General features: G+C 45.8%; 1 protein-coding gene across 7 annotated transcripts in view; it reads right to left on the reverse strand.

Annotated features, from left to right (window-relative positions):
• The window catches only part of FRMD4A (FERM domain containing 4A), a 374,382-nt gene that overhangs the window by 40,721 nt on the left and 308,501 nt on the right, over window positions 1–25,160 (reverse strand). For all 7 annotated transcript variants that reach the window (XM_061368139.1, XM_061368140.1, XM_061368141.1 and 4 more), the window contains 4 exons: window positions 17,762–17,827; window positions 17,469–17,526; window positions 15,632–15,718; window positions 213–289 (listed from right to left, as the gene is read on the reverse strand). In XM_061368139.1, coding sequence (XP_061224123.1) covers window positions 213–289; window positions 15,632–15,718; window positions 17,469–17,526; window positions 17,762–17,827 — 288 coding nt within the window. The remainder of the gene's footprint in view (window positions 1–212; window positions 290–15,631; window positions 15,719–17,468; window positions 17,527–17,761; window positions 17,828–25,160) is intronic.

Below are 25,160 nucleotides of genomic sequence, written 5' to 3' on the forward strand. Positions count from 1 at the left end.
CAAAGCCCGGCTCGGAATGGCTCGGCACGGCTCAGCCCTGCACGGAATAGCTCGAGAGGGCTCATCCTGGCTCGGCATGGCTTAGCCCTTCTGGGAATAGCTCGGCACTGCAAAGCCCGCCTCGGAATGGCTCAGTCCGGTTTAGCCCGGCTCGGCACCGCTCGTCCCGTCTCCGCACCGCTTATCCCTTCTCGTCCCGTCTCGGCGCTCACCTGCGCGGGTCGTGCACCTCCACAGAGAACTTCTTCTCTCGGAAATAGAGGTTCTCCAGCTGCCTCCATTGGAAGATCTGCGGGGAGAACAAGCAGGCGGTGAGGCGCCTCCGCGCCAGCCCTCACTCAGCCCCGCTTCCTCCCGGCGCTGCGACGGTTCCCCGCTCCGCCCCGGCCCGGCCCCGCGTCCCGCCCGTTCCCCTCCCTCTCCACAGCAGCCAAGGGCTGCCCCACGGCCGCCGGCTCCGACCCGCCCGGGCCCGGTGCTGGAGGGGTGGGGACGGACGGGGGAGGGCGCCCGTTTCACTTGGCAGGGTTAGTACGGGTTGGACACATAAACTGCAAGGGAAACACGGGATTCGGCTGATTATCCCTCCGGGAGCTGTGCTCTGGCACAGCAGCATTCCCCTCGGGGCTGTGGGTGCACAGAGCGGACCTGCGAGAGGTGAAGGTGGCCTGGCTGGGTGGGGGAGACCCCCACGGGGTGTCTTATGATACCCAGCACTGCTTTTGGCCCATAATCAACATAAAACTCGCAGGAGGAGGCTCAGTTCATCTACCCAGGCACTGGCAGACTCGTGTTGGTGTTGCCCTAGGCTCCAGCGTGCTCCCGGTGATGTGAAACGCAGGAATAACGAAGGCATATTCCTGCCTGTGTTGTACAGGCTGCCCTGTTGGGCATAGCAAAGCAGTGTGCAGACACTGTCACCAAGGGGGAACTAAGGCATGAAGCAGTCATAGAATCATAGAATGAGTTGGAAGGAACCTTACAGCTCATCCAGTCCCAACCGCCTGCCACGGGCAGGGACACCTTCCACTAGAGCAGGTTGCTCCAAGCCCCTGTGTCCAACCTGGCCTTGAACACTGCCAGGGATGGGGCAGCCACAGCTTCTCTGGGCAATGGGAGAAGCCAGTTTACTCCGTCATGGGAGTGAAATGCAGGTCTCCTGGATGCTGACAGTATGCCCTGCCCCAGCATCAGCATGGGCCACGCTCAGTGTACGCTCTGGCTGTACGCTGAATGTACGCTGAGTGTAGGTGTTCCTGGATGTGTTCACACAGTCCCTGTACCCCACACCTCTGCCATGACATAGCCCTCATCTCCCAGGCAGGAGGGAGGACTGACCACAGAAGCAGCATGAAGGATGCGGTGTCAGCTCTGCAAACTACCGCACTTGCAAACCACATGTCACTGCAATGCACAGGGCCACCACCACCTCCTCTTTACAAATCAGCCAAAATCGCAAACTCCGGCTTCCAGGCTGCTCATTCACAAGGAGGAGGCAGCCTCCACCCCTTGGGCATCCCGCATTTTGGCTTCCCCCACTACCATTAGCAAGCAGCAGCGTAACATCGGTGCTGGGGAGCAGAGCCAGCAGAGCTTTCCTGATTTGTACCCCTTCTCCCACTACAAGCGGCTTCTGTGGAGTTCCTGTCCTACCCCCAAGGAAGGCGCTGACTCCTGCCATGATGAGATAAGCCGCTTGCCAGTGCCAGCACTTTGGAGATAAGTAAACAGGAGGAGTAATTTGATTTGCACTGATTAAGCTGCTGATGGAGGTGCAATCTAGAGAATAAACTAAGCCATGGCGAGGACCCACAATTTCCTCCTTGCTGGTATCTCAGGAGCAGCAAAACTGAGAATACTTGGGAAAAGTTTCTAACCAACTTATTTATCATTTATTTACTTATTTCTTACTTTCTTTTCTTTCTATAACAGGGTGTTTAGGAGGAAGGCTGAGATAAGGAGGGCACTGAGCTGCTCCGTACTCTGGGGCTATCTGTGTCGCAGGAGGTAAGGGAGGAAAGGGGCCAGGAGGGATGGGAAGCTTGAGGGGCTGGCTCACACTCTCCTCAGAGGATTAAGTTATTCCTCCACTGGAAAAATTAATTGCTGCATAAAAGTTGCCATCATCAAAGGAAGCACAGAAATACCTCGTTTTACCCAAGGAGGGAGGACAGGCACAGGGTGAAAGGGTTAAGCCAGTAGCTGAGGTCTAAACCTGAAGCCTGTCTCCCCTGCAAGCCCCCAGCTTCAAAAGCACTGAAAGGAAGTTTGGGGCTTAAACTCCCACTTACAACTGGGGTCAGGCCTGAGACTGTGATGTGGGCTGCTGAAAACATCCCTCCGCACTTCCAGATGCCCATCCCAAGATGGGGAGGATAATGTGGCTGCACAGCATGTGCAGAGGACATGTCTGGGAGGTGCTCAGGCATGTGGAACACATCAGAGTCTAAAAGCTCAGCAGATCACACCCTTCAGACAGCATCTCGCTGTCCCAGGGTCCCCTGTTGTCACTTATGACTAAACTTCAGCATGATGCAGAAGGAATTTGAAAGCCTTTTCTGAGCTGCTGGCAGCTGTACTCCTCCCCATCCTTCTCCCTCGGACTAAGCCAGATTGTTTCGTGTGCTCGGACTCTTTCCCATTCTACCCACTCTGCTACCAAACCTCACTGCAGCTCCGTTTCCCTTCCATGATTAACTCCAACTGTCCAAACACTCAGTGCTCTGGGGAGCTGTTCAGATGCCCAATGTAGGCGTGAGTGCCGCATTCCATGCCCTGGGGTATCCCGGGATGGAGCCTGCCCTGGCTCCGGTGATGTATCTGCCAGCCCTGTGCAGATGTCTTGGATCCCTCAGCAGTGCCTAAAACAGCATTAGACACCTACGTTTTGGGCATTGGAGCTCCAGATTGCTGCATTTTTACATTCAGTTTCTTTGTTTTTCCTGGCAGGGTGCAGAAAGAGGCACCTTTGGGAGGGAGGGAGTGAAAGTGACCCCACAACCTGAGGCTGTGCCTCTTGTTCCATAGCTTTGCTCTCCAGAACGTGAATGTGCGTTTTATGGTTGCTGTAACTGCCTTTGCTCCCCCAATGTTATTCTGCAGTCTCCCATTCCCTTTGCCCACATTGATCTCAGAAGTCTCAACCTGCCTAAGGGATCCTATCTGCAAAGCTGTGAATACCCACAAGGAAGTATCTGCTTTCCTGTTCACTGATCACAACCCCCAGGAGCAGCAAAGCCCAAGGTCTCCCTTCAGCCAGACCTCTAATGTAAGCAAGCTGTTCCCTTCACCAGTTATGTATGGTTTCAAATTGATGTTAATTCAGTGACAGATGCACAAGGTGCCATTAGTGGGTCTTCTTAAATGGAAGCATAACTTTTACCCATCAAGATCCTTTTACCACTTGCAGCCTTCACTGGGGAATATGAGACACAGCAGGGAGCTGGTCGTAATTTCAAGAGTCTTGTGGAAATGCAGTGACAGTAGATGTGTGCTGGTTTGGGGGCTAGTTTGGGTCACAGCATCCATGCTCATGGCAGGGTTGCTTCTTCCTGCTCAAAGGCTGGGCCTGGGTTTAGGTTACTTGGCTTATGATGGTCTTTGGCTACTTGGCAGCGCTGAATCCAATGCCTGCTCTTGTGAATGAGACAATTCATATGGGCTTTAACTGAGTCATATTAGGGGTGCAGTGATTTTTGCCATACAAAAGGTACCTCACAGCAGGGACTGGGACAGCATCTCCCCAGACACACTGGAAAAGAAGCTCAGGAGAGAGTCACTTGGTAATACAAGCTGAGAGCACAGCTCCCCTGCCCTTTAGTAGCTGCCTTGACTTACAGCCCTTTAGTAGCTTCCGTGCCTCAGACAAGGGCACAATTAGTGGTGCTTGTGGTGGGCTGAGCTTCTGTGATGTGGTGATTTGCCCACTGGGATCTCTTCTGAGGTCAGCAGCCTGATTTGGATCAGGGAGCACAGGGCAGCTTTCAGATGGGAACCATTTTTGGTAGTGGCCATCATTACAGGCTGCACATGAGATCATTTAATCTTCAACAGATGCTTAAGGAAGTCTTTCTGAGACTGGCTTTTGAATGTGGCTGCACACTCAAGCATGTGAAAGGGGCTACTAGAAGGGGAGAAGTACATTACCCTTATTTGCCTCTTCCCTGGGGTGACTCTCCCCAGTGTGAGTCCTGTTTCATTGCACCAATAAAACTGGAACTGACACTATCACTTGAATTAACAAAAACGCTTATCAACCCATGAACATTCAAAGGAACAACTGTTCCCTGTTGGACCATGTGCACTGCTTAAAATGCATTGGGGTGGGTGGGGAGGGCAATGGAGGGGCAGCCAGTGCCAGAAATGGCTTTTCTGCAAAGCTGGCCACTTAGAGGAGCCAGGGGAGAGGTCTGAGTGCTGCACGGTGCACTCTGGAGGCTTCAGGTGCAAGCTACAGGAATTTTCTCATTGGAAACCCCTTCCAAGAGGCAGGCGAGCGTGCCAGGCACCAGATGTTTGTGAGTAGTTACAAAAAGCTGCAGTCAAAGCCCTTCAGACGCAAGCTTCTTTTGTGAGCGCACTTGTGGTTCGCTGGCTGCTCCCTAATTAAGCTGCGCCTGGAGGAGAGGAGGCCACTTCAGCCGTGTGAGTCTGAGTTTTACTGTGGTTATTGACCCAGGGGGGCTGGTTCTGTGAAGCTTGCACACAGCAGCAGGTAGGGTCAGTGGGAGAGCACTGAAAGATGCTCCTGATAAAGAAGGGAGGGTGTTCTGTGAATGAAGCATAGGGGAGTGTTTATGGCTTGGTCACTCCTGTCCTTGGTGACCTGGACTTTGCTGAGGTGTGGGGAGGTGAGTTAATCTACATTAGGCTGTGCTTGGGAAAGCCTTGGCTGTGTATCCAGTGGAGGGACCATTTGGGATCCCCTGTCAGTAATGAGACTGTTGCTGGCTCCTGCGTTGCCCTGCAGCCAAGGGTGAGGATGGAGGGTGTTGTTGAAGGGCAACACAGTGCTCTCAGGATTATGGTACCTAGAGAAACATGCCCAAATAGTACTCTCTCAGTGCTCTCAGGATTATGGTACCTAGAGAAACATGCCCAAATAGTACCTTCTGCAATAGGTAAACCTTTTGTAAAGCATCTCTACCCTGGGGTTGGGGTACTGGGTCCTCTTCTCCCTTCTGGACTTGGCACTGGGCAAGTGCACTGAGGCTGTACATAGTGTGAACTGTTCTGTATTTGATCTGTTAAGAAGCAGATACAAATGCTGAGGTATTTGGTGTCATGTTTTTTTCTTTCTGTGTGTCTTCCCCTGAAGCACATGAGATGGGGTACAGGCAGGACAGGGTTACTTAGCAAAGCACATGCTCTCAGGTATTTCAGATACCATGCTTGGTGTCTCTTCAGAATCAAACCATCTACAGAAGTCTACAGAGGATCTACCTGCTCTTTGCCTGCTCTTGTTGGTGACCTGAAGGGGATTTACAAAGGTGATGGACATAGGCTTTCTTCAGAGGTGCCCACTGAAAGTGTAACAGGCAGTGGGCACAGGTTGCAGGCTTGCAGCAAGGGAAATTCTGACTAGATATTTAAAAACCCCCAACCCATGTATAAAAAAGCACCAGTCAGTGAAGGTGGTCAAACACTAGGGCTGTGAGTAACCTGATCAAACTCAGAAGTTGGCCCCAACTTTGAGCAGGAGGTTGGGTTAGAGACCTCCAGAGGCCTTTTTGACCCAAATTTTGCTTTGATTCTAAGCATCTAATAAATGACCAACTGTAATTGCTGTTGGACTTACTGACCTATATGGCGTCTCCCAGTCCTTCAAGTCTTGCAGCTTCTTAAGATGATTAATGCTTTGTTAAATAATGCTATGCAGCAGGAACAATCATCCCTCCAAATGCATGGGCTACCACCCAGACTGAGTGCTCTGAAAGCCTTCTAGGAAACACAGGGAAATAGCATGGCACATTTCTAACAGCCCAAATGCAATCCCTTCGCTCGCCTACACTATGGGCAAGAGCCAACCCTGGATGACATCCCATTACTAAAACTGGTACTAAACAATGGAGCTGAACAATAACAGCATTTTCACACAGCTTCCATGAGTGCAGCTACAAACTTCCCAGTCTTTTGTTTTCCACTTTAAAGACAAAACAAACAGAACAAAAAAGAAATTCCTCCTTGGAAATGTAATTCCCTCCACCAATCAAACCAGTAAGCAAAATTCAAGAGGCTAAGTTATGAAGGAGGTCAGGGTGGAGGTTCTGAGCGGTCCCTTCTTGGCCTTAAACTCTATGGAAATCACAGCTCCAGTGAAGTCAATGTCAGTTTTGTCCCAGTGATTTCAGTGGGGCCATGGTTTCCGGGCATGGATTTGTGTTCTGCCTCAAGCCAACCCTGTTTCCATCAATCATACTTCTGTCAAACTAGTTAAAGTGAAGGAGGAAGGATTTGGTCCAGGCAGAACAGCACCATCTTAGCTCAGACAAATAGTTTCTTGTTTCAGGGGCAGATTTACCAAGAGATTTCCGTGGGCTGTCACCTATGAATTAGTGTGACCGATTGCTGCGGGTGCCCCCAGGTCATGAGATGGGGATGCTGAACTATAACATAGTCTTCCATCCTGCCACACTTCCATTCATTCCCGTGTTTCTATTAGTGTGGGGGATTTCTTTTTTATTTCCCTTCCCAAAACAAAAAAATAGAAGGTTTCCTGTGTGATTTGATGTGGGAAACAACCCTACCAATGATTTTCCCAGAGGCTGTTGTACTCCCTTCCCCCATGGAATGGGAGCGTGGCTTGGGTAAGCAAGACTTGCAGTGGTCTGTCAGCAGTCCCAGCTCACTATCTAATTACTTCTTCCTTTAAACTTCAGGCTCTGTTTCTTGCCAGACAAACAATTTCTGGTCCAATTTGAGCTCCCTTTTGCTGTGTGCTGTTGTCATGGGACCACACTGTCCCCAAAAACATCTCTGGCTTGACCAAACAAATTGCATCTAGATCTATATAATCAGCACTCTGCACTTATTTCCATGATGGAGAGACAATTCTCTATTAAATTTCAAAGTGGTTTATTGGCTCAGAGAGACAGCAAAGCATCAGATCACAGAGGGAAGAGCTGCTATTTGTGCGAAGCAGGATTTGTCTACATAATGCAACTTGATATTTGCGTCGATAACTGTATAAGGACTGGGAGAACAGGCTTTGACTTTATATACAACCAAATCCACCTTCACTGCACATATATATTTGTTATATGCTGTTAAATATTACTTTGCTGTCACTATGCTGGATTTTCTAAATCAGTATGTCTTCAGGGATTTTCTTTTTTTCCTGATTCTTGGAAGTTACATTTTCTCCCTTTTATCCTCCACAAGCATCTTTCTGCATTAAAGATCTTTCCGATATAATTAGATAAAAGGTGGCCAGTCCACAGCTGTGAATCAGCTGTGGCATCCTAGAATGATTTATCCTGCCCACAAACCATGTACGTGATAATGGGCTGCAATGCCTGACCTTCTGAGTCTCATGTCCAGGCCACTGAGTTAAAGATCACAGAGTCCTGGAATGGTTTCAGTTGTAAGGGACCTCAAAGCTCATCCAGTTCCAACCTTCTGCCATGGGCAGAGAGACCTTCCACTAGAGCAGGTTGCTCCAACCTGGCCTTGAACATTGCCAGGGAAGGGGCAGCACAGCTTCTCTGGGCAACCTGTGTGAGGGCCTCAGCACCTTCACAGGGAAGAACTTCTGCCTAAGAGCTCATCTCAATCTCCCCTCTGTCAGTTTGAAACCATTCCCCCTTGTCGTATTCCTACATGCCCCTGTAAAAAGCCCCTCCCCAGATTTCTTGTAGGCTGCCTTTAGGTGTTGAAAGACTACTCTAAGGTCTCCCCTTAAGAAGCCTCCTCTTCTCCAGGCTGACCAAGCCCAGCTCTCTCAGCCTGTCTCCAGAGCACAGCTGCTCCAGTTCTGTTGTCATCTTTGTAGCCTCCTCTGGACTCACTCAAGCAAGTCCACATCCCTTGCATGCTGGGCCCTCAAAGCTGAATGCAGGACTGCAGGTAGGATCTCACAAAAAAGGAGTGAAGAGGGAGAATCCCCTCCCTCAACCCAATGGCTCATATTCATAGCCAGTGAATAACTGGGCCCCTGCCTGATTCCATCTGCTGATAAAAATGCTGGGGCCTTTGGAGCAGGGAGTCCTGCTGAGCTAAGAGATAGCATCTGAGAAGGGTGGAACACATAGGGAGCCTCCTACCCCTTCAGAGCCAAGCATAAATGCTCAAGGAGGTTTCAGTCCTGCTCCAGATCTCCACCTGAACTCTGGGCCGCTGAGGTCCAATCTATTTCACTGCGTGCTGTTGGAGTGATTTGTCTTTGCATCTTGTTGAAGTTCTTGCTGGGCTGCAGAATCATTTAAGACTTGGCTGCTGCTTTTATAGTAAATTACCCTTTAAGACCTGAATACGACAAATCACAGCCAGCGAGTTTTACTCTGACGAGACTGCTCCTATAGTTAATGGTAGCCATGGGCTTGACTTGGCTGGATCAGGGATAAGGTGTCATGTTGTAGCCTTCATGAATGTAAATTCTCACAGAAATCCCTGGGGTCTGTGTGCCTGATGCTATCACCACAGGACACATAAATTTAACTGCCAAAATACAAACCAGTGCTGGCTTCCTTGTAAAACAGCAGGGCCTTAGATTAGTGTTCACAAGCATTGTAGTTGAACAAGCTACTTACTTATTTAGATAACGGAAACTGAGCATGACTGTTCTATGAGTTTAAAAAGTTGCTTTACCTACACAATCTATTTAGTCCTGTTTGTGAGAGACACTGAAGCAAACTTTTCCTATACAAGAAAGAGAGGTGATAATGACCTATACCTGTTAATCTATCCTGGTTCAACCATGGAAAATTCCATGCAGCCAAACTCCTTCTGTCTTGTGCCAAGCTATGGAACCCTTGTTTCTTTCCACAAAATTATTTTCTAGGTTAATAGCAGCTTCTTTCTCTGACTGCCATAATTTATGCAGCCTGCACCCAAACCCAGCTCCTACAGCTCTGCTGTAGGATACTTGTTGTGGGCCAGGTGGTGAATGGGATTGGGAACTGATCGATATTAAAAGTGACCCCTTTTTATGGCTGAGCTCTGATCCCTTCTCTGGAGCAGTTTCCTTCCCAGCTACACAATTGTACCAGTGTGACTGAGGAAGGGGCCCAGGGGAGGAAATGAGCTGTGATGGCAGGATTGTGATGGGGGAGGAGGGCCGTGAAGGCCACTTCAACTGATACTGCTGCCAATGTTCACTGAATCTCAGCCCAGTGGCATGTTCAGCCAAATCCGGTGGAAACCAGTGTCAGGGACAAAATCCTGCTTTCCACCCCAATGTGCTCTGATTTATTCACCTCCCAGTGTGCTTGTCAGCTTTGTGGCACAGTAATGTACAGTGATAAGGTGTGGGGTAGATGGTGCTGAAAGGGGGAGAGCCTGGTGCTAGATGGTAGACACCCGAAACTGAGGGCAAGCAGCAGCCAAAAAAGTGCAGGTGAGAACATGGTCTCCTATGTAACAAGGATGGAATAAGACATTTCATCAGGGAAGGTCTTAAACTGTGGCTCCTTTTCAACAATCACAGGACTGGGTCTTACATTTTGATATGGAAGGAAATTAGGCGAGCAACCTCTATAAGAAAGAACATCATGGTGAGGAACCTCGCTTTGTCTATGTCTCCCTCCTCCAGTGCTCCACATTTCCAAATACAAACCCAAGACTGAATTACTGCACTATAAAATGAGTTGAACCCGCTGTGACCTGAAGACTGGTTCAGTTTACAGCCAAGTCCATAATCCAAAAAGCATGAAGGATCAGCAAGGGGAAGAGAAATAAAAGCGCTGAGCAGAAGTAGTTAGCAGGTAGTCCTTAGCAGTCAGCTAATCACAGTGAATAATTTATCACTGCTATGCCGCTGGGACTCCACTGGCTTTTAAACCAGTACTTCCTGGAAATGTGTTCTGCTCCTCTTGTATCATTTGTAAATGTGAAGTCTTTTACCCCTGTCTGCAAGGCAAAGATGCTTGCAGAGGTCTTAGGAAGTGATGCTGTTCCAAGAACAGCCCAGTTAGACACGAGTCCAGTATGTTGTGTCTGGCCCCAGTTGATTGTGGATGCTCTAGAGAAAGGCCAACCCTTTCTGACTATACCTTGTGGCTCAGTGCAATGCCAATGAGAGAAGTGTTACACGTGCTCCATACCTCTGACAACAGAAACCAGGTAGCTGCCAAATCAAAGATCCTCCTTGAACATGAGGGATTATAAACTGTCCTTAAATCCTGCTTGAAAGCAACCAATTTGATGTTAAAACTCTTGATGAAAGGTCACACTTTAAGTCCTATCTTCAACCCTTCTAAACTCTTGATCTCTTAGATCATGTGGCAAGGAGTTATACAAGTGACTTGGGCTCCCTGTAACGGATTTGAATTTCATGTTTCTTCTACCTTTTTGACTGTCCTGATGTTATGTGGTCAGTCAGGATAGAGAGCAATTTGTCAGCTCCTTCCTCCCTGTCATTCACTGGTTTCTCTACATTTCACATCAATCCCTACTTAATGTTTTCCTACTTTACTGGTCTGTCATTCCTTCACCACAGGAAACACAAGTTTAACCACTCCATCAATGCAATTACGGGCTTCATTATGCCCTACAGCAGAGAGGATCTCTATTTGTTCTGCAATAAACCAGCTCTTAATTAGGCTGGTGCTCCTCCTGTGTAAATAGCTCAGTTTTGCCTCTGGAATTGGGAAAGCTCACTCTATCTTTTGTATGGAAAAGGCCAAGTAACATCACACAATGATCTTTCACTTTCTGGACAGAGAAAGTGCTGATTACTTTGCTCATTCTTTGGACAAGCAGGTGATTTCTCTCTGATCAGACACTTAAAGCCCCTGATTTTACTTTGACTTTGCATTTTACAGTAGGATGTGTCCAACTCAGCTGTTGGTTTTGCATGTTTAAATGGGAAATCAATCTGTAACTGTTGCTTTGGATTCACAACAAATGAAATTCTTCTGTAATGAGAATCCATAGAGCATTGTGCAGACCTTATGGGAAGGGACAGAGTATTTTCATAGCATGCTTCATTTCATCTCAAAGAAAGGATAACACTGGGAAAAAATGGCAGAAACTGATGTTTGGCTGTCACGGGGAGAATCTTTGTCAAGCCACATTCACAGCTGAATCTTGGGATATCTTATTTCCAAAAGTCTTTATTCCCCTTGGGTTCTGTTCAGTCACCCAGAGAATGGGAACACTGATAATGCGTATGAGCCTGAGAAAAAAGGCTCATCTTAAGTTTCATTGCCACTAGCCCTCTGCGAAGAAAATGGGTACTTCTTGCAAAGCAAACAAACACTATCAGACTCCACTTTAAGATGATTTTATTTCTGGTGACAAGTTAAACATTTTCTCTCTGTGTGTATTGGCCATATGGAAGTCCTTTGGCTGCCTTTGTTAATAATTCACTCTTCAGCTTGGAGTGAACTGTTTACTAACTGTTAAGCTGTATGCACTAAAAGATGCCTTTGGGCTCTTAAATCAGTAGGAATATCTCACTAGAACAACAGAGATATGCCTGGTGCTACTACAACTGCTTGGGCATGCAGGTCTCACAGCTCCCGGCTATGCTGCTTCTACTGCATGTACCGGTCTCTAGGGATGGAGTTACACCCCTACCTGCTGGTTAAAATGAGCAGCCGTCACTCACAGGCAATAGAGCCACTCAGGGGGCTGCTATGCCTTGCTCTTTCTTTCCAATTGCTCTCCAATTGCAATTCCAGAACAAACCCCAAATGACCCTTCACTGAGAATGATGGGTTTGTTCACTCCAGCCTCAGTGGCTCGTGGGAGAGTGGTGCTGGCACATCCTCTCTGAAGACCTGGTTCCAAAGATTTTGCTTTGGTTTATCATGAATATTGGATGGTGCTGATCCAAGGTGGGTAGAGCCCAGCAAGATAATTCCTTTTTGTTGGGCTTTTCAGGGCATGCCAAGCCTTGAAGGGCCTTTTCACAGGGAAGAGTTTGTAGAAGCTCTGTTTAACAGAGAGGGAGATGGATTCTACCCATCTGGATGCTGTGTTCTGAGCTACAAAAATGACACTGGTTCTACAAGCTGCTACTGAACTTCCAGAATGCCTCAGCATATGGTTAGCAGGACAGCGGCCATCCTTCCTCACTTGACACTCCCTCCTTCTTGTTCAGCTGCAGTGGTGGATTTTGTGGAGTATACCCAAATTCTTGCATTTATTTAATACCTAAGAATGAATAGCTACCAGATCATAACTGATATGGACAGTATCTGGGTTCACACAGGCAACATGCAAAAGGAAGCCTTTGGCAGGGCTTGCTGAGTCTGTGAGCTAGCCCCTGAACATATGGAAGAGAGAATGATAAGCTTCAAAGTGATGGCTTTTGGTAGCTGCAGGGCTTCCATGGAATTCAAGCACAGGCAGGAGGAACAGAAAAGTAGAAGCACTGAGCCACATTAGGCTCTGCACCCCAGCACAAGCTGCATTCCAGTTTAATAGCCCTACATTCCCATCTGAACCACCTCGGTCTTGGTGCCAGATCCCCATCTCAGCTGCATCCCTTGTAATGCTGGAGGACTTCTGCCTGAGTGAGAACAGCACAAGCAAGATCAGGTTCTGACCTTGTGTCAGCCTCAATTCTCCTCTCTGGACCCATCCAACTTGCTGACAAACCTAGTTAAGTTTCTAGAGACACATGGCTGATTTACTCCAGCAATTGAATAAAACCAGGGTTTTGACTGACTGCTAATGGGATTGACTGAGATACAGGCTCAGCTGCTTAGTGTGGGTTACAGCTTTCTTTGCAAACACAATAAGCATGAAAATCTATCTAGGATGACATATAGGAAAACATTACAAACTTCTTTGTAAAACAAGCAAGGTTTTTATATGCATTTAATGTAAATATATCTTGGTTTAGGTTGGTTTCTTGCTACAATTTTCTGCTTGTGTTTCTTCCAAGGAGAATGATTTTTCCATTGTAATTTTTCAATTTGTTTCTGGCATTGGCAATGTGCAGGAACACCATAATAAAGATCAGAGGAGACATAACCTCCCTCCCCCCCGCCATTTGAGCTTTCAGAAAGTTCAGTAAGGTTTACCCCTCCCCTTTGCACAGCAAAGGCTCGAACCAGCCCATTCTGGTGTAGTGAAATGAAGGTACTGTGGTAAGCTCCCAGACAGCAGGGTTATCAAGTGCAATTTTACAATCTAATTAGCAGAGGATTAAACCTTGTGCCTCACTGAGGCAGTTGAGCCTCTCTTGCCAGAGGGGTTTTACCACCTGTGTAGGGTAAGAAGCCTTCCTATTTGCTCTGCAGAGGGTATAAGTGCTCCATGCAAGTCACTCTATACAAGTTCTCTCCTTGATTTAGGCTGCACATTTTGGGATAGCCCTGCCAACAGATGGGGTTTGCAAGCACCATGTAACAGAGAAATGCTCATTTAGGCTGTCTTTTCTCTGCTGTGGTCTCTGTCTTATGGCAATGGACAAATTCAAGCCCGGAAATTCCTGCTTTCCCTTTCCACACAGCCTTCCCTCCCAGATTTATGACCAGTACTGCTAAGCCACATAATTTCTCAGTGGTTTATACATAAGGTGGCACCACTGGTTTGGGTCTCCTGGATTTCATATATCATTTTCTCCCAATAAAGAGAAAAATTACAATTTTTTAGGATTACACTTACAGAAAAAGGGTAGGAGATCCTATAACCCCTGATTCGAGGGGCAATGTGAAAGCTAGAGGTAAGTTATGGGGACACAGAGACTGGCCAAAATGTTATCAAGCTCTAAAACCTATGCTATGATCACCCCGAGTGGCTAAGAGGAAGACGAAATAGAGAAGCTGAAAAGAAGGCTTGAGTCTTCTATTGGAAATGCCTGTCTCATGTCATACAGTCAGAGTACCTGACCTCTTCTTTCTTCTGATGCTCTCCATTAACCTCTTAATCCCATCAGGGTTGATAAAAATGACTATAGCTTGTGAACGGCTGAGTCCTGTCATGGCGAGCCATTATTTTCCTTCACAGAAATGTTTCTATTACTAAGACTTGACTTCTGAAGGCATCTTTTAAGGGCATGTCTTCCCTGGGGGGTTGGCACTAACGGAGATATGTGGGTGCAAACACCTCGCCTGGGCATGTCTGAAACTATCATGTGTGCGTATGGCTTGCCCTGCAGGCAATGATTGATCCCAAATAGGTGTGTCTTTTAGAGCACAGATACTCTGTGAAGGCCTCTGTACCCTCCTTGTCCCTTCATTCAAAGTATAAATAGCCTTCATTGAATAAAAGGCTAATCTATACACCTATTTTCCCTGCTGTCTCCTTAGCAGTTGTTTTCTACCAAAACCTTGATTCTAATATATTTTAATAGAAGATGCTATCTGTGAGCACCAGGCAGTGTCCTACTTGAATGTGATCAGAGGAGGTGAAAGAAAGGGAGGAGGGATCTTGGCACAGAGGCAATGCAAAGAGAAATGCAGTACATAAATTCAGTGTGGAAGCATTTGCATCCATAGAATTGCTGCCTAGTTGCTCCCAATCATCCAGTTCTGCAGCCTGCAAGCAAGCCTGAAACCTTGCCTCCTGATATCTCCATGGGTTTGCAGTACAACAAATTCTGTTGCTAACAGATTGTGCATGCCCACCTACAGGGCATGTGCTCGGAGAGGAGCTCTTTCTATATTAGATGGCATCCGAGGTAGGAAAATCACAACACATGGGTTGGATGGGCTCAGAGGATCAAAACATTCCTCCTCCCAAATGAACAAGACATTCCTTAGCTGGATTTCTCAAACGCAGTTTGGAAGGACTGAGAGAAATTCTGATTTTCAGATGCACTGAAAGCTTCACTGAAAATAGGAATAATGAGACCAGACTGACATGGCATCACTGACCAAGCCCTGGGTTTGTAATCAGATCTGTGCATGCCATGCTTGGATTTGTGAGCTATTTAAAAGGAAAATTCCTAAACAAATCAGATACTGGGCACAAACCTTTTCATGCCTTTTTGTTAGGCATATGGTCAAAGTCATCTTTCCCTGCTAGCTTGACATTAACTCTTCGGTTAATAAAACTGTTGCTTATCAAATGTAATGCTCCTCCTGGGAAAAAAAATGCCATTTTTTTAAAAAGAAAAAGTCCTTCCTGTCTCTTTTTCTCTCTCTCAGATCATTGGCTTGATAATACACTATCAAGGGTTGGCTGAACACCATCAATCCCACCAGAGGCAGTGGATGGAAAGCCTCCAGCACCCGAGAGAATCAGTCCTTCAGTTCCCATTTATGTCTTATGAACCACGCCAGAAAGAAGTGTAAGTTGCAAGATTAAGTGACATTTATTTACCCCCATACCATATCATTTGATAAATGAAGAGCTACTTTTGTCCATTAATTCTTTGCAGACATTCAGGCAAGTTTGGGAGAAAATCAACATCCTTCAAAATCACATGGATCAATGCCAACATTTGTACATCACACCCTCAAATCAAGCTATAACATGTGTGGCAAGCCCAGACCTTGATAGAAAAGTAAGCACTTACCTTTCTTGGTTTCACTTTGTCATGGTAGTCATATTGAAAAATCCCCTTGTAGCTAAGTCCTAACCACCAAGGAATTCCCTGCTTGTCCTGGAAGAAAGAACAGAGGGAGTTATACTGAATGGGATGGGGAAATGCTGGAGATTTCCTAGGTTATTATTCAAGGTGAGTACTTGTTTTTAAGCAATATCTCTAGTGCTGTTATATTTATCCCTGCTGAATTTCCTCAACTCACAAAGCTCCCTGGTGTTTAGGAGAGATCTGTTTCAGTTTTAGCCATCATATATATATAAAACCACTTAAAATGCATCAGACGTGACCAGGGTACTCAAAATGCTGCTGAGGGAGGTAGAGAGATTTGACATGGGTCCCTTGTGCTGTGGTGCATCCTCTTTCTCCTCCCTGTAAATTATTCACTTTGAACATTCAGATGGGAGAGAAAGGAAAGCAAAGCACCCATCTGACTTGAATTATGTGGAGGGATCTTAGCATGAATCTTGAAAATGCAGCAGTAATGGGATCTGAGAGCTACCAAGTGATAAGGTCTGACAGGCCTGGAGTCAACTGCTTTGTGTCTGAGTGTGCAATAAAATGACCTTATGGAGTAATGGCTGATATCTGATACCAGCCTCTTTGCAATTTACTGAACTGGAGTCCTCAATGAAATTACATTTGTTCTGTTAATGTGATAGAGAATAGCGGGGTAAAATGCAGCAGAACTAAAACCTCCACATCAGTCAGAGCCAAACCTATTATGGACAATATTTGCTGCCTCATTGCTGCTCACTGGTACCTATTGATCATGGGGAGTTCACTGGAACAGCTCTCAGTTGTTTGCAGGCTTGAACACCCAGCCCAATCCACCATTTTTTTCTTGATCTAGAGTAGTCCAAGAGATCTGGATGCAAAGGGAGCTGGAGGGATCCTGACCTCTGGCAAAAGATGAGGCTAATGCTTTTCACAAAATGTGACACACATTAGAAGGAATAGACTAGAAATGACTCAGTTACTGTCAGATATTTGTGTTTTTATGGTACCCCATGTGTTCAACACACTACAGATGTATGAAAAGCCATATAGTCTGTGCAGAGAGATAACGAGGAAACACATCAGAACTTCAGGGGTGATAGATGAGGGAATATGCTCTGGGGAGTGGATCTAGCTTGCTTTATATGCTTATTGATTTCTCTACTTAAAAAAAAAGTAAAAAACAGCCTTACACAGCTGGGAAGTAATACTAATTATATGAGACTGGAAGATCTGGTGATAAATCATTAGACAAAAGAGGGAGTCCATGAATACCTGCATTAAATCTACATAGAAGCAGAGAGCTGTTTGGGGAGGGCGTGTATTATCTTTAGGAGTATGGGACAATGATTTGGCATTAAAAAGATTTACTGTATCTGCATCCATCTACCTATATTTCAAGTGAAGGGAGCTGCAGGTCATGGCTGGCCTTAGTTGCTCATGGGTCTGCCAGCTGGGAGAAATCTGACCTCCTGGAACTACAAAAAGGAGTGAGGAATTGAGTTTGCCAGTGACCTGGCACCAGTGATGTTGGTGTTGGTTCACTGGTATCCCCAGATCTTGCTGCTACTTATGGTCTGAGTAAGTCCAGCACAATAGGACTATAAGAGTTTTTATCTTCAAGAACAGGATTTTCCTCTTTGGAGCTGTATTTACCAAACATTCACTACACTGTTGAAATAAGTTTATCCTACCACAGGAAGTGAAACGAGACTTTAGTAGCAGTGTATTGTATTCTGAAAGCAGGATGGTTATTTGTACCTCCCTCCAACAACAGTTTAATTCAATAAATGACCCTTTTTGTGGCACGTACCTTTACTGCGTAATAATGCACTCCATATGTTGGGAGGGATTCTACAATGCTCATGTAACTGCAAAACAACACAAGAGAATAACATGTCTGAGGAACTGAGAGGATGTTCTGAAAAATGCTGTAACAAATTATTTAAATTAATAAATTAAAAAACAAAAAAATATTAAAAATAATAAAGTATGGAAATACATCAAATAAAGCATTAATGAGATGGGAGACATTGTTACATATTGTCTTTACAGCCCTGTATAATTATATCCTGGTAAAACAAAGAAGTCACTTATTTCACTTACTTCACAATTGCTTGACCTCTTGTCTGTCCATTTAGTTTCTTGTAATGTTCAATGACTCGATCCTCACTGGAAAGGAAGAAATTAGATGTTTTATTCAGTGGCAGACTAAGAACCTTGCCAGAAAGTGTAGAGATACTTCTGTTTATACAGCTACTGACAGAGGGAATCAAAAGATGCCAAGCAAAAGTGTTAGAGAAGAGGATTTGATACAGCCCAGGGTAAACAAGGGGGACTCACAGACTGACAATAAAAGTGGTTTTCTATGAGCTGGTTTTCTGAAGAACCCTTTTTTACTCACAAACACATTATCTTCTTGTACAGACTCTCCCCTCTATGCATTACTTTCCTTACCTACAAATGATGTCCATGATATTACATTGTATGACAAACAAGATTTGTGCTGGAACTGCTCAAGCTCTGCTTTGTCCTGACTGGTGCAACTTCTTCCCAAGCCCACCACATTGTCTGAAAGCCAGCAAAGCTTTCAGAAAGTGCTAGCCAGGAACATCCCTAGGCCTCACAGATTAGTTCCAACTGCAACTGCACAAAACCATGTCCAGGAACACTAGTGGAAGTGCTCTGGAGCAATCTCTCAGCAAGGATTTGAACTCCTAGTGTCCACAGGGGCAACGTCTGTACCAGCAGGTTACACAGTGGCAGGAAATGTTTCCAAGGCACTCAGACTTGGGTCCCTTTACTGTTAAAGTACTAATGTGCCTTTGCTTACTTTTGGGTTGTACTAACTTGCATTCCCCTAGGCGACTCCTGGGTATGTATTTGGAATTAGCATGGTCCAGGGTTCATTATTAACACTGCTTTAGAGACAAAGACACCTATATTAAGATATAGATGGAGTCTGTTCCACACCAGTGGGCCTCTGTGTCAGAGAAAAGTTCTGGGGGTGTTTGATAAATGCATGTTGAGACATTCGCCTATACACGGTAGAGATGTAGCATCCAAGAGCATATCAGCATGACCCAAAATAAAAGACTAAGAGACATATGTAAGTTCATTTTTAAAAAACCTCATTCCTTCTTCTCCAGTGAATGGGTAGCAGGAGAGAATGGGGACAGAGCTATCTGATGTATAAAATAAGCTGTGCAACAAGGTCACACTAAAAGCCAAGGATCTCCTTTTGAAGGTTCACAGTGCTCTCTGATTTCAATCATGTTCCTCTCTTCAGCCATGCAAGTTACTGCAGCCTCCAGGCCTGGTACTTTCAGACTGGTCTGACTGTGGTTCTACTCTAACTTCCAGCAATGTAATGCCCACAAGGCTAGCTCAGTTACACTGGCATGACAGAATACTCAAGTCCTCAGGTTTAAACCCTATCTCTTGCTCTTAGTGTTGTAACACCAAGACTGGGAAATTTGTTGAGTACCCCTAGAGATACTGTACAGACTTTGCCAGTCCAAGAGGAAGGAAACTTAAACTACCTTTATGCCACATTTGTGCCCTCCCCACCTGGCACAGCATAAGCTTCCAGTAGTCCCAAGTGTCTGTCTAATGCCATCATGCTGCATGTGGTTTAGGCCAATGTGAACTGAGATTCCTCTCTCCCTTCATTTCCTAGGTCCAGATGGAGCCCCTAATGGGCCTTTAAAGGCAGCCACACGGATGTCCACCATGCCGTTATTCCTTCCTCAGACAAAACTGAAGCTGTTTTTGTTGCTAGACAGTGTGAAGAAGCAGAGGAGTGTGGGGTGGTCTGGTGGATGACCTCACTGAGACTGCTCAGAGATGCCCATGGGGACTTTTGTGGCAAACTGCAAAGTGTTTCACTAGCCCTGTTAACATGGCTGTGTGTGCTCATTGCTGCCTTCCCCATGTGCATCTTTGTGCCAGAGAGATCTGTGTTGAGCCAGAATTTCTTTTACAAGGAAGCTCCCCTTCCTCTGCCGGGCACAGCCTTCGTAATGCCCTCAAGGATGTTACAGGTAGAGGCCACACAGAGTCTGCTGTGAAATCACACACAGGATGTTCTGTTCTGTGGCATCACAAGCAGGACAAACTGCATTGTGAGGTGACAAACAAGATGTGCCGATGTGGGGCCTGACACAGGGGAGCTGAGGACTGTGCATCCATCCCTGGTGATGCAGGGAGAGGACCAGAAACCTCAGTGTAGACAGCACAGAGCAATTCAAAGTAGACGGTCTGTTGGACTGTCAGCAGAGTAAACTGTTCCTCAACAAGCCTGCCATTTGCCTAATAGTAACTGCTGTCCTTACTCACCAAGTGACTTTCCCCACTCATCCTGCAAAAATAAAAGGGCTTTTCTGGGGTTAAGGTGATGTCCCACCAGCAGGCCACAATAGGTACATGGTGGTGCCTGAGTCAGTGACAAATTACTTGGGGAAAGGAATGGTCTGGCTCTCCCATCATACCCCTCAGAATAATTTTAATGCTTAGGAAATGGTCTGTAAGCTGTAAATTCAACAGCTATGAAACCATATTCAGACCACTCATCCAAGCAAATACCACAGATGTTATGGGCATGCACATGAAGGCAGAGCCCCGGTCTCCTGCCATGATTATCATAAACAGGATTACTTTTGGAGCAATAACTGAATTACATGAGTGTTCAGTACTGGAAGATCTCCAAAATACATCATTCTTAATAAAAAAGACAGACAGAGAGGGCTTACAGCCCTTTGAAATTACCTCTTAAAAACATGATTACATGTGGATTCAATTCCTCTCTGTCTCAGAGAGGAACAAATCAAGAGTGACTTCTCAGAAAACAATGGTGTTTCTCCAGTGGAAAATGCTCATAACTTTGGTTTCCACTCTGTGCATTTATTGTACAGACCAAGATCTAATACTGATGCCATTCAAGAAAAGGATAGATGCGCCTACATGCTGATTATCTGATGTGATTCCAGATGTGCTGCTTCCTTAAAAATGATTCTTATAAACTGATGGATATGTTCCCAGACCATATCCCTTGGGTAGGGAAGCCAATCGACGGCCCCTTTCTTTCAAAGGACACATGAGATGTCAGGGATCCTTCCTGAACAGTGGGATGAAAGAAGTTGTGTTCTCAACCCATACTAGAAGATGTGGGATTGTCCAGGTTCTACCCAGTTCTCCTGAACAAATGCAGGCAACCCTATGCTTCCATTGCTCTGTTAGGGTACTGATGATCTTCCTTTCCATTGTATAACATTTTAAGGTCTACAGATGTTAAATAGCAGATAAGAATCATTCTTGTTTCTTCTTTCTTTGGACAAATAAAGTTTACCAATCAAGCCACCAATATTTAAGGATATGTTGCCTTTCACCCGTCTAGAACACTGGGCTGGCCACACTTTAGGGACAGAAACAGGTACTCCTGAGCACAATTTATCCAGTCTATTTCAGGTGGCTTCCTTGGGAGGAGGTTACTTTTGCTTCTCTCCACTGACAGCAGAGGGAGATGGGGGTGCCTCGCTCAGATGGAGAGGTCTACACTGAGAAAACATGCCTGGTCACATGGAATGGTTTGGTTTCGAAAGGACCTTAAGATCATCTAGTTCCAACCCCCTGCCGTGGGCAGGGTCTCCTCACACTAGACCATGTTGCCCAAGGCTCTGTCCAATCTGGCCTTGAACACTGCCAGGGATGGAGCATTCACCACTTCTTTGGGCAACCTGCTCCAGTGCCTCACCACCCTCACAGTAAAGAACTTCTTCCTTGTATCTAACCTGAACTGCCCCTGATTAAGTTTTAACCCATCACCCCTTGTTCTACCACTACAGTCCCTGATGAAGAGAATCCCACCTCAGCTGTGTGACAGTCACTGCTCTAACAGTTCTTTGAACTTTATTTCCATTCCCCCTGCCCTGTGCAAGAAGGATCATCCAGCACAGAGATCACTTTCTGCCTCCAGCTCTGGGACACAGAGGTGAGCCTGGCATGTGTCAGTGAAAACAAGCAAAACGATTCACGGGTCAGAGGAGCATTAGAAGAGCTTATGGAGGTTGTCCCCTATCACTTCAGCTGTTCATCTCCAAGCGGCTGCCATGGTGCTATGGACAGCTGGGGGAGTGCTGGGACACCCCTGGAGCACCAGCTGATGTCCCCCCTCCCCCTGCTCTGCCTTGTTGCTGCAGCAGTGACACAGAAACTCATTCATAGCACAGGGCTGACAAAGGATGCTTACCTAATGTGGAGACACGGAGGCTGCCGGAGCACTACCATCTGTCTGCCAGCTCATAAAACATTCCCCCTAGCACTGCACAAATTAATAGATGGATGATATCCTGCAGCAAACAGCTTGGATAGAGATCTCTACAGCCACCAAGAAATCCCTCCTGCCCCACCAGTTTACAGAACTGGACAGCAGACAAATTGCAAGCAATTGCAGGGCCAGAGTTTCTCATTGTAAGATCCAGACTTTCAAACATAATTGTCCCCCCACCCCCCCCTTCCAGCACACTGAGCTGTTTTAAGTAGCTATCTACTCATTGCTGCTCCTTACTGTTGTTTTGTTTCTAACCTGATTTTTCCATTTTTATTATATTCATGAACTTACTAAAGTCTTTATCTGCAGTCATACACTGTCGCACTGAAGCCAGCAGAGCGTCTCTTGGGCCAAAGGGTCCAAGCTCAGGTCTGTGTTATGTTAGAGAAACTAAAGGTTGAGTTTCAGAGGTGGATTTTCTGGCAATGCTGATGCTTTAGGTTGCTAAAACTAAGCTTGCATTCAAAGTCTGCTGGGAGCTGAGAGAGGTCTATCTTCCCCCTGGTCTGTTGAAAATCCCATCTGCACTATTGCATCTCCTCCTTGCCTTCTTACTGACAACCTACTACTGGGCTGGCTTGCTGAAGAGGATCTGAATTGAGATAAAATGGAATGACAGTAGCTGCAAAGGAGCACTGTGTGTTAACACAATTTCTAAAGGTTCTCTCCAGTCTCTCTGTTTAGTTTTGTGTCTAAAACAATAAACACTGTCAGTTGTTTCCATGCATGGCAAGAGAAATCACAGCTCAGGGCCCTGGCTTCTGGACTGTGTGGGAGGACCAGAAGCTCAGTTTTCATTTACAAGGAAAAAACCGTAACAAACCAACCCACCAAAAAGCCCCTTCTTGCTTCACCAGTAATCAGTGATGCTAAGAGATGCCTGAGAACAAGCATCTGATTCTTCTTAATCTGTAGAAATCTGGAAAAGGCAACTTAATATGAAAATTACAACCTTCCACTTTGTTGTGAAGTCTACAATCATCCAAGGAGTTACAGTGGAGGGCAAGGCCTGCAGCAAGAGTACACAAACAAGACTCAGTGAAGGTGGAGCTGGAGGCATCAACCTGGGCTGATGCAGCCCTTTCTGCATCTAAGAATTCAGGACTCATCCCACTGGTCTTACTGTGTTTGATAGGAGCAACTTTTTAACAGTGTATGATGGAAGTGTTATATTATTTCCTGCAGATCTATTTGATTATCTATTTTATCACCTGCCTTTTAGTCCATTTTATCTGAAACAAATACAGCACAGAGCTCTTCTGGTTGCTTACTTTTAAATAGAGCCATCCCATCCCTAATGTTTTATAATGTTTCTTTCTGCAGTTGGAAATTCACTTGTCACTGCTTTGAGAAAATGCTGAAGAACTGCAGCATGAAACAGACTGCACACAGAAAAGAGCAGGATGAAATTTGAACAGGATGAAATTGGTACAGAGTATGTTCTATACACAGTTCTAAAAACCTGTCCTCTTAGATCACTGAAGGTCGGTCTATACTTTAGAGGCTTTGTCTGATTCACCAGCAGCCTAGTCTTAAGAGCATTCAGTGTTTCAGAGGGTATTTATGAAAAAGCCACCATTAAAAGGTAATGAACTACTGATGTATAGGAGGTCTCAGACCTGGTTACTGAAGTGAAATCACAAGGGAGTCACAGGATGTAGCCACTGGTTTTATTACTGCATTGGTAACAACCAGCTTCCCAACTTGTGACCTTTCCTCAGTCACATAAGAACTTCCACAACATGAAGTACAGCTCCAAGAAGTGCTGTACCTTGTGTGTTGTAAATACATTCTCAGCATGAGGTTTTATACAGCCCTTCTTGCTTCAGGTGACTCAGTGGAGCCCAAGCCCAAGGAGACTGTCCTACAGACAGAAACAGTCCCAGACCTCACTGAGATTTCCATCAGAAGTCCATAACGTTGGCATGTTGACTAACACTTGCCAGCAGTGGGGGCAGGCCCCTCAAGTCCATGTTGCTGCTGAAGGGTCAGATTTGCCTTCCCTGCCCATGGCTACTTGTTCCCACTACTCCTCCTGAGGTGGCTTTTAGTGGGAGCTACCAATGTGTCAATCTGACCAGGCTGGAAGTGTACTGCTTGTCAGTGTGTGGATTTGTTTGTGGAAGAAGGAAAGCAATGCTCTGAAGAGGGAGCCCATTCTTCTTCCAGTGAATGGCAGCCTACATTTATCAATTTTTCATAAAGATTTGGTTTGTTTCTTAAACAGAAACACCAGAAGACTGTGATGATCCACAGCTTTTGCCTCAGTGTTCCTAAACTCAGCTGGGGACCCCGAATATCTCCTGATGTGCTCAGAAAGTGATTTGGAGACCTCACAGCCCAGCTTGCCTACAGGTCGACATGAGGTACAGCTAATTCTGGTATTGTAGCCATGCTAGGAAAAGCGGATGGCATTCCTGGCAAAGGGAAGAATTGAGAACTTAAACTACAAATGGATTTGTTTCCCCTTGCCATCCTCAGATTACCAAGATGCAGAAATTAAGGGTAACAGATAAAGAAGTTCACTCCCACCCCCAGGCTTATAGCCTAATACTTTAAAGGGAGACATGAAAGAGGAACAAACAGAAAATCAAGTGAAAGCATCTCCCCATTCACGAAGTCTTTCCCCAAATTTTTTCTTTTTTGCACAGATAAAAGGCATAGGCAGGGCGGCACAAAGAATCTATGTGTGGGGCCTTAATTGTGACCCTGCTCCTACCCTGGGTTTAATTTTCAGTGTAATAAAGACAGAGCTCCCATGCATCCAACTCCAAACATCACCTCATTCATATAAAAGGAGAAATAAATCCCTTTTAGTTCAGCTTTGCCATAGAGAGATCCTTGCAAGACGAAACTCAGTTACTCAATAATAGCACAGAGCAGTGCAAAGCATTGATATTTCAAACTGGGGAAACTCTTTGCACAGATGCAAAGTGCTGGGAAAGGAAATGGCACATTAAGCCTCTTGATTTCATCAGGACACTTACATGTTTAGAACGAATATTTCGGCCAGATATTTCTGCAGCCATTTGGCAGATGGGGAAACTGAGGCCTAGGGTGGGAGCTCTGCTTGTGTTGAATCATGCAATGAGTCAGTGTCAGACTCAGAGCTAGAAGGCAGGAATCCTTGCATCCCAGTTCTACTCTCAGATCACTTCTTGCCAGAGCCAGAACAGT

This window comes from Neopsephotus bourkii, unplaced genomic scaffold (genome assembly GCF_033783945.1).
Source record: "Neopsephotus bourkii isolate Nb327-2 ecotype Australia unplaced genomic scaffold, CSIRO-AGI_Nbou_v1 NB_1423, whole genome shotgun sequence".
Classification (NCBI taxonomy): domain Eukaryota; kingdom Metazoa; phylum Chordata; class Aves; order Psittaciformes; family Psittacidae; genus Neopsephotus; species Neopsephotus bourkii.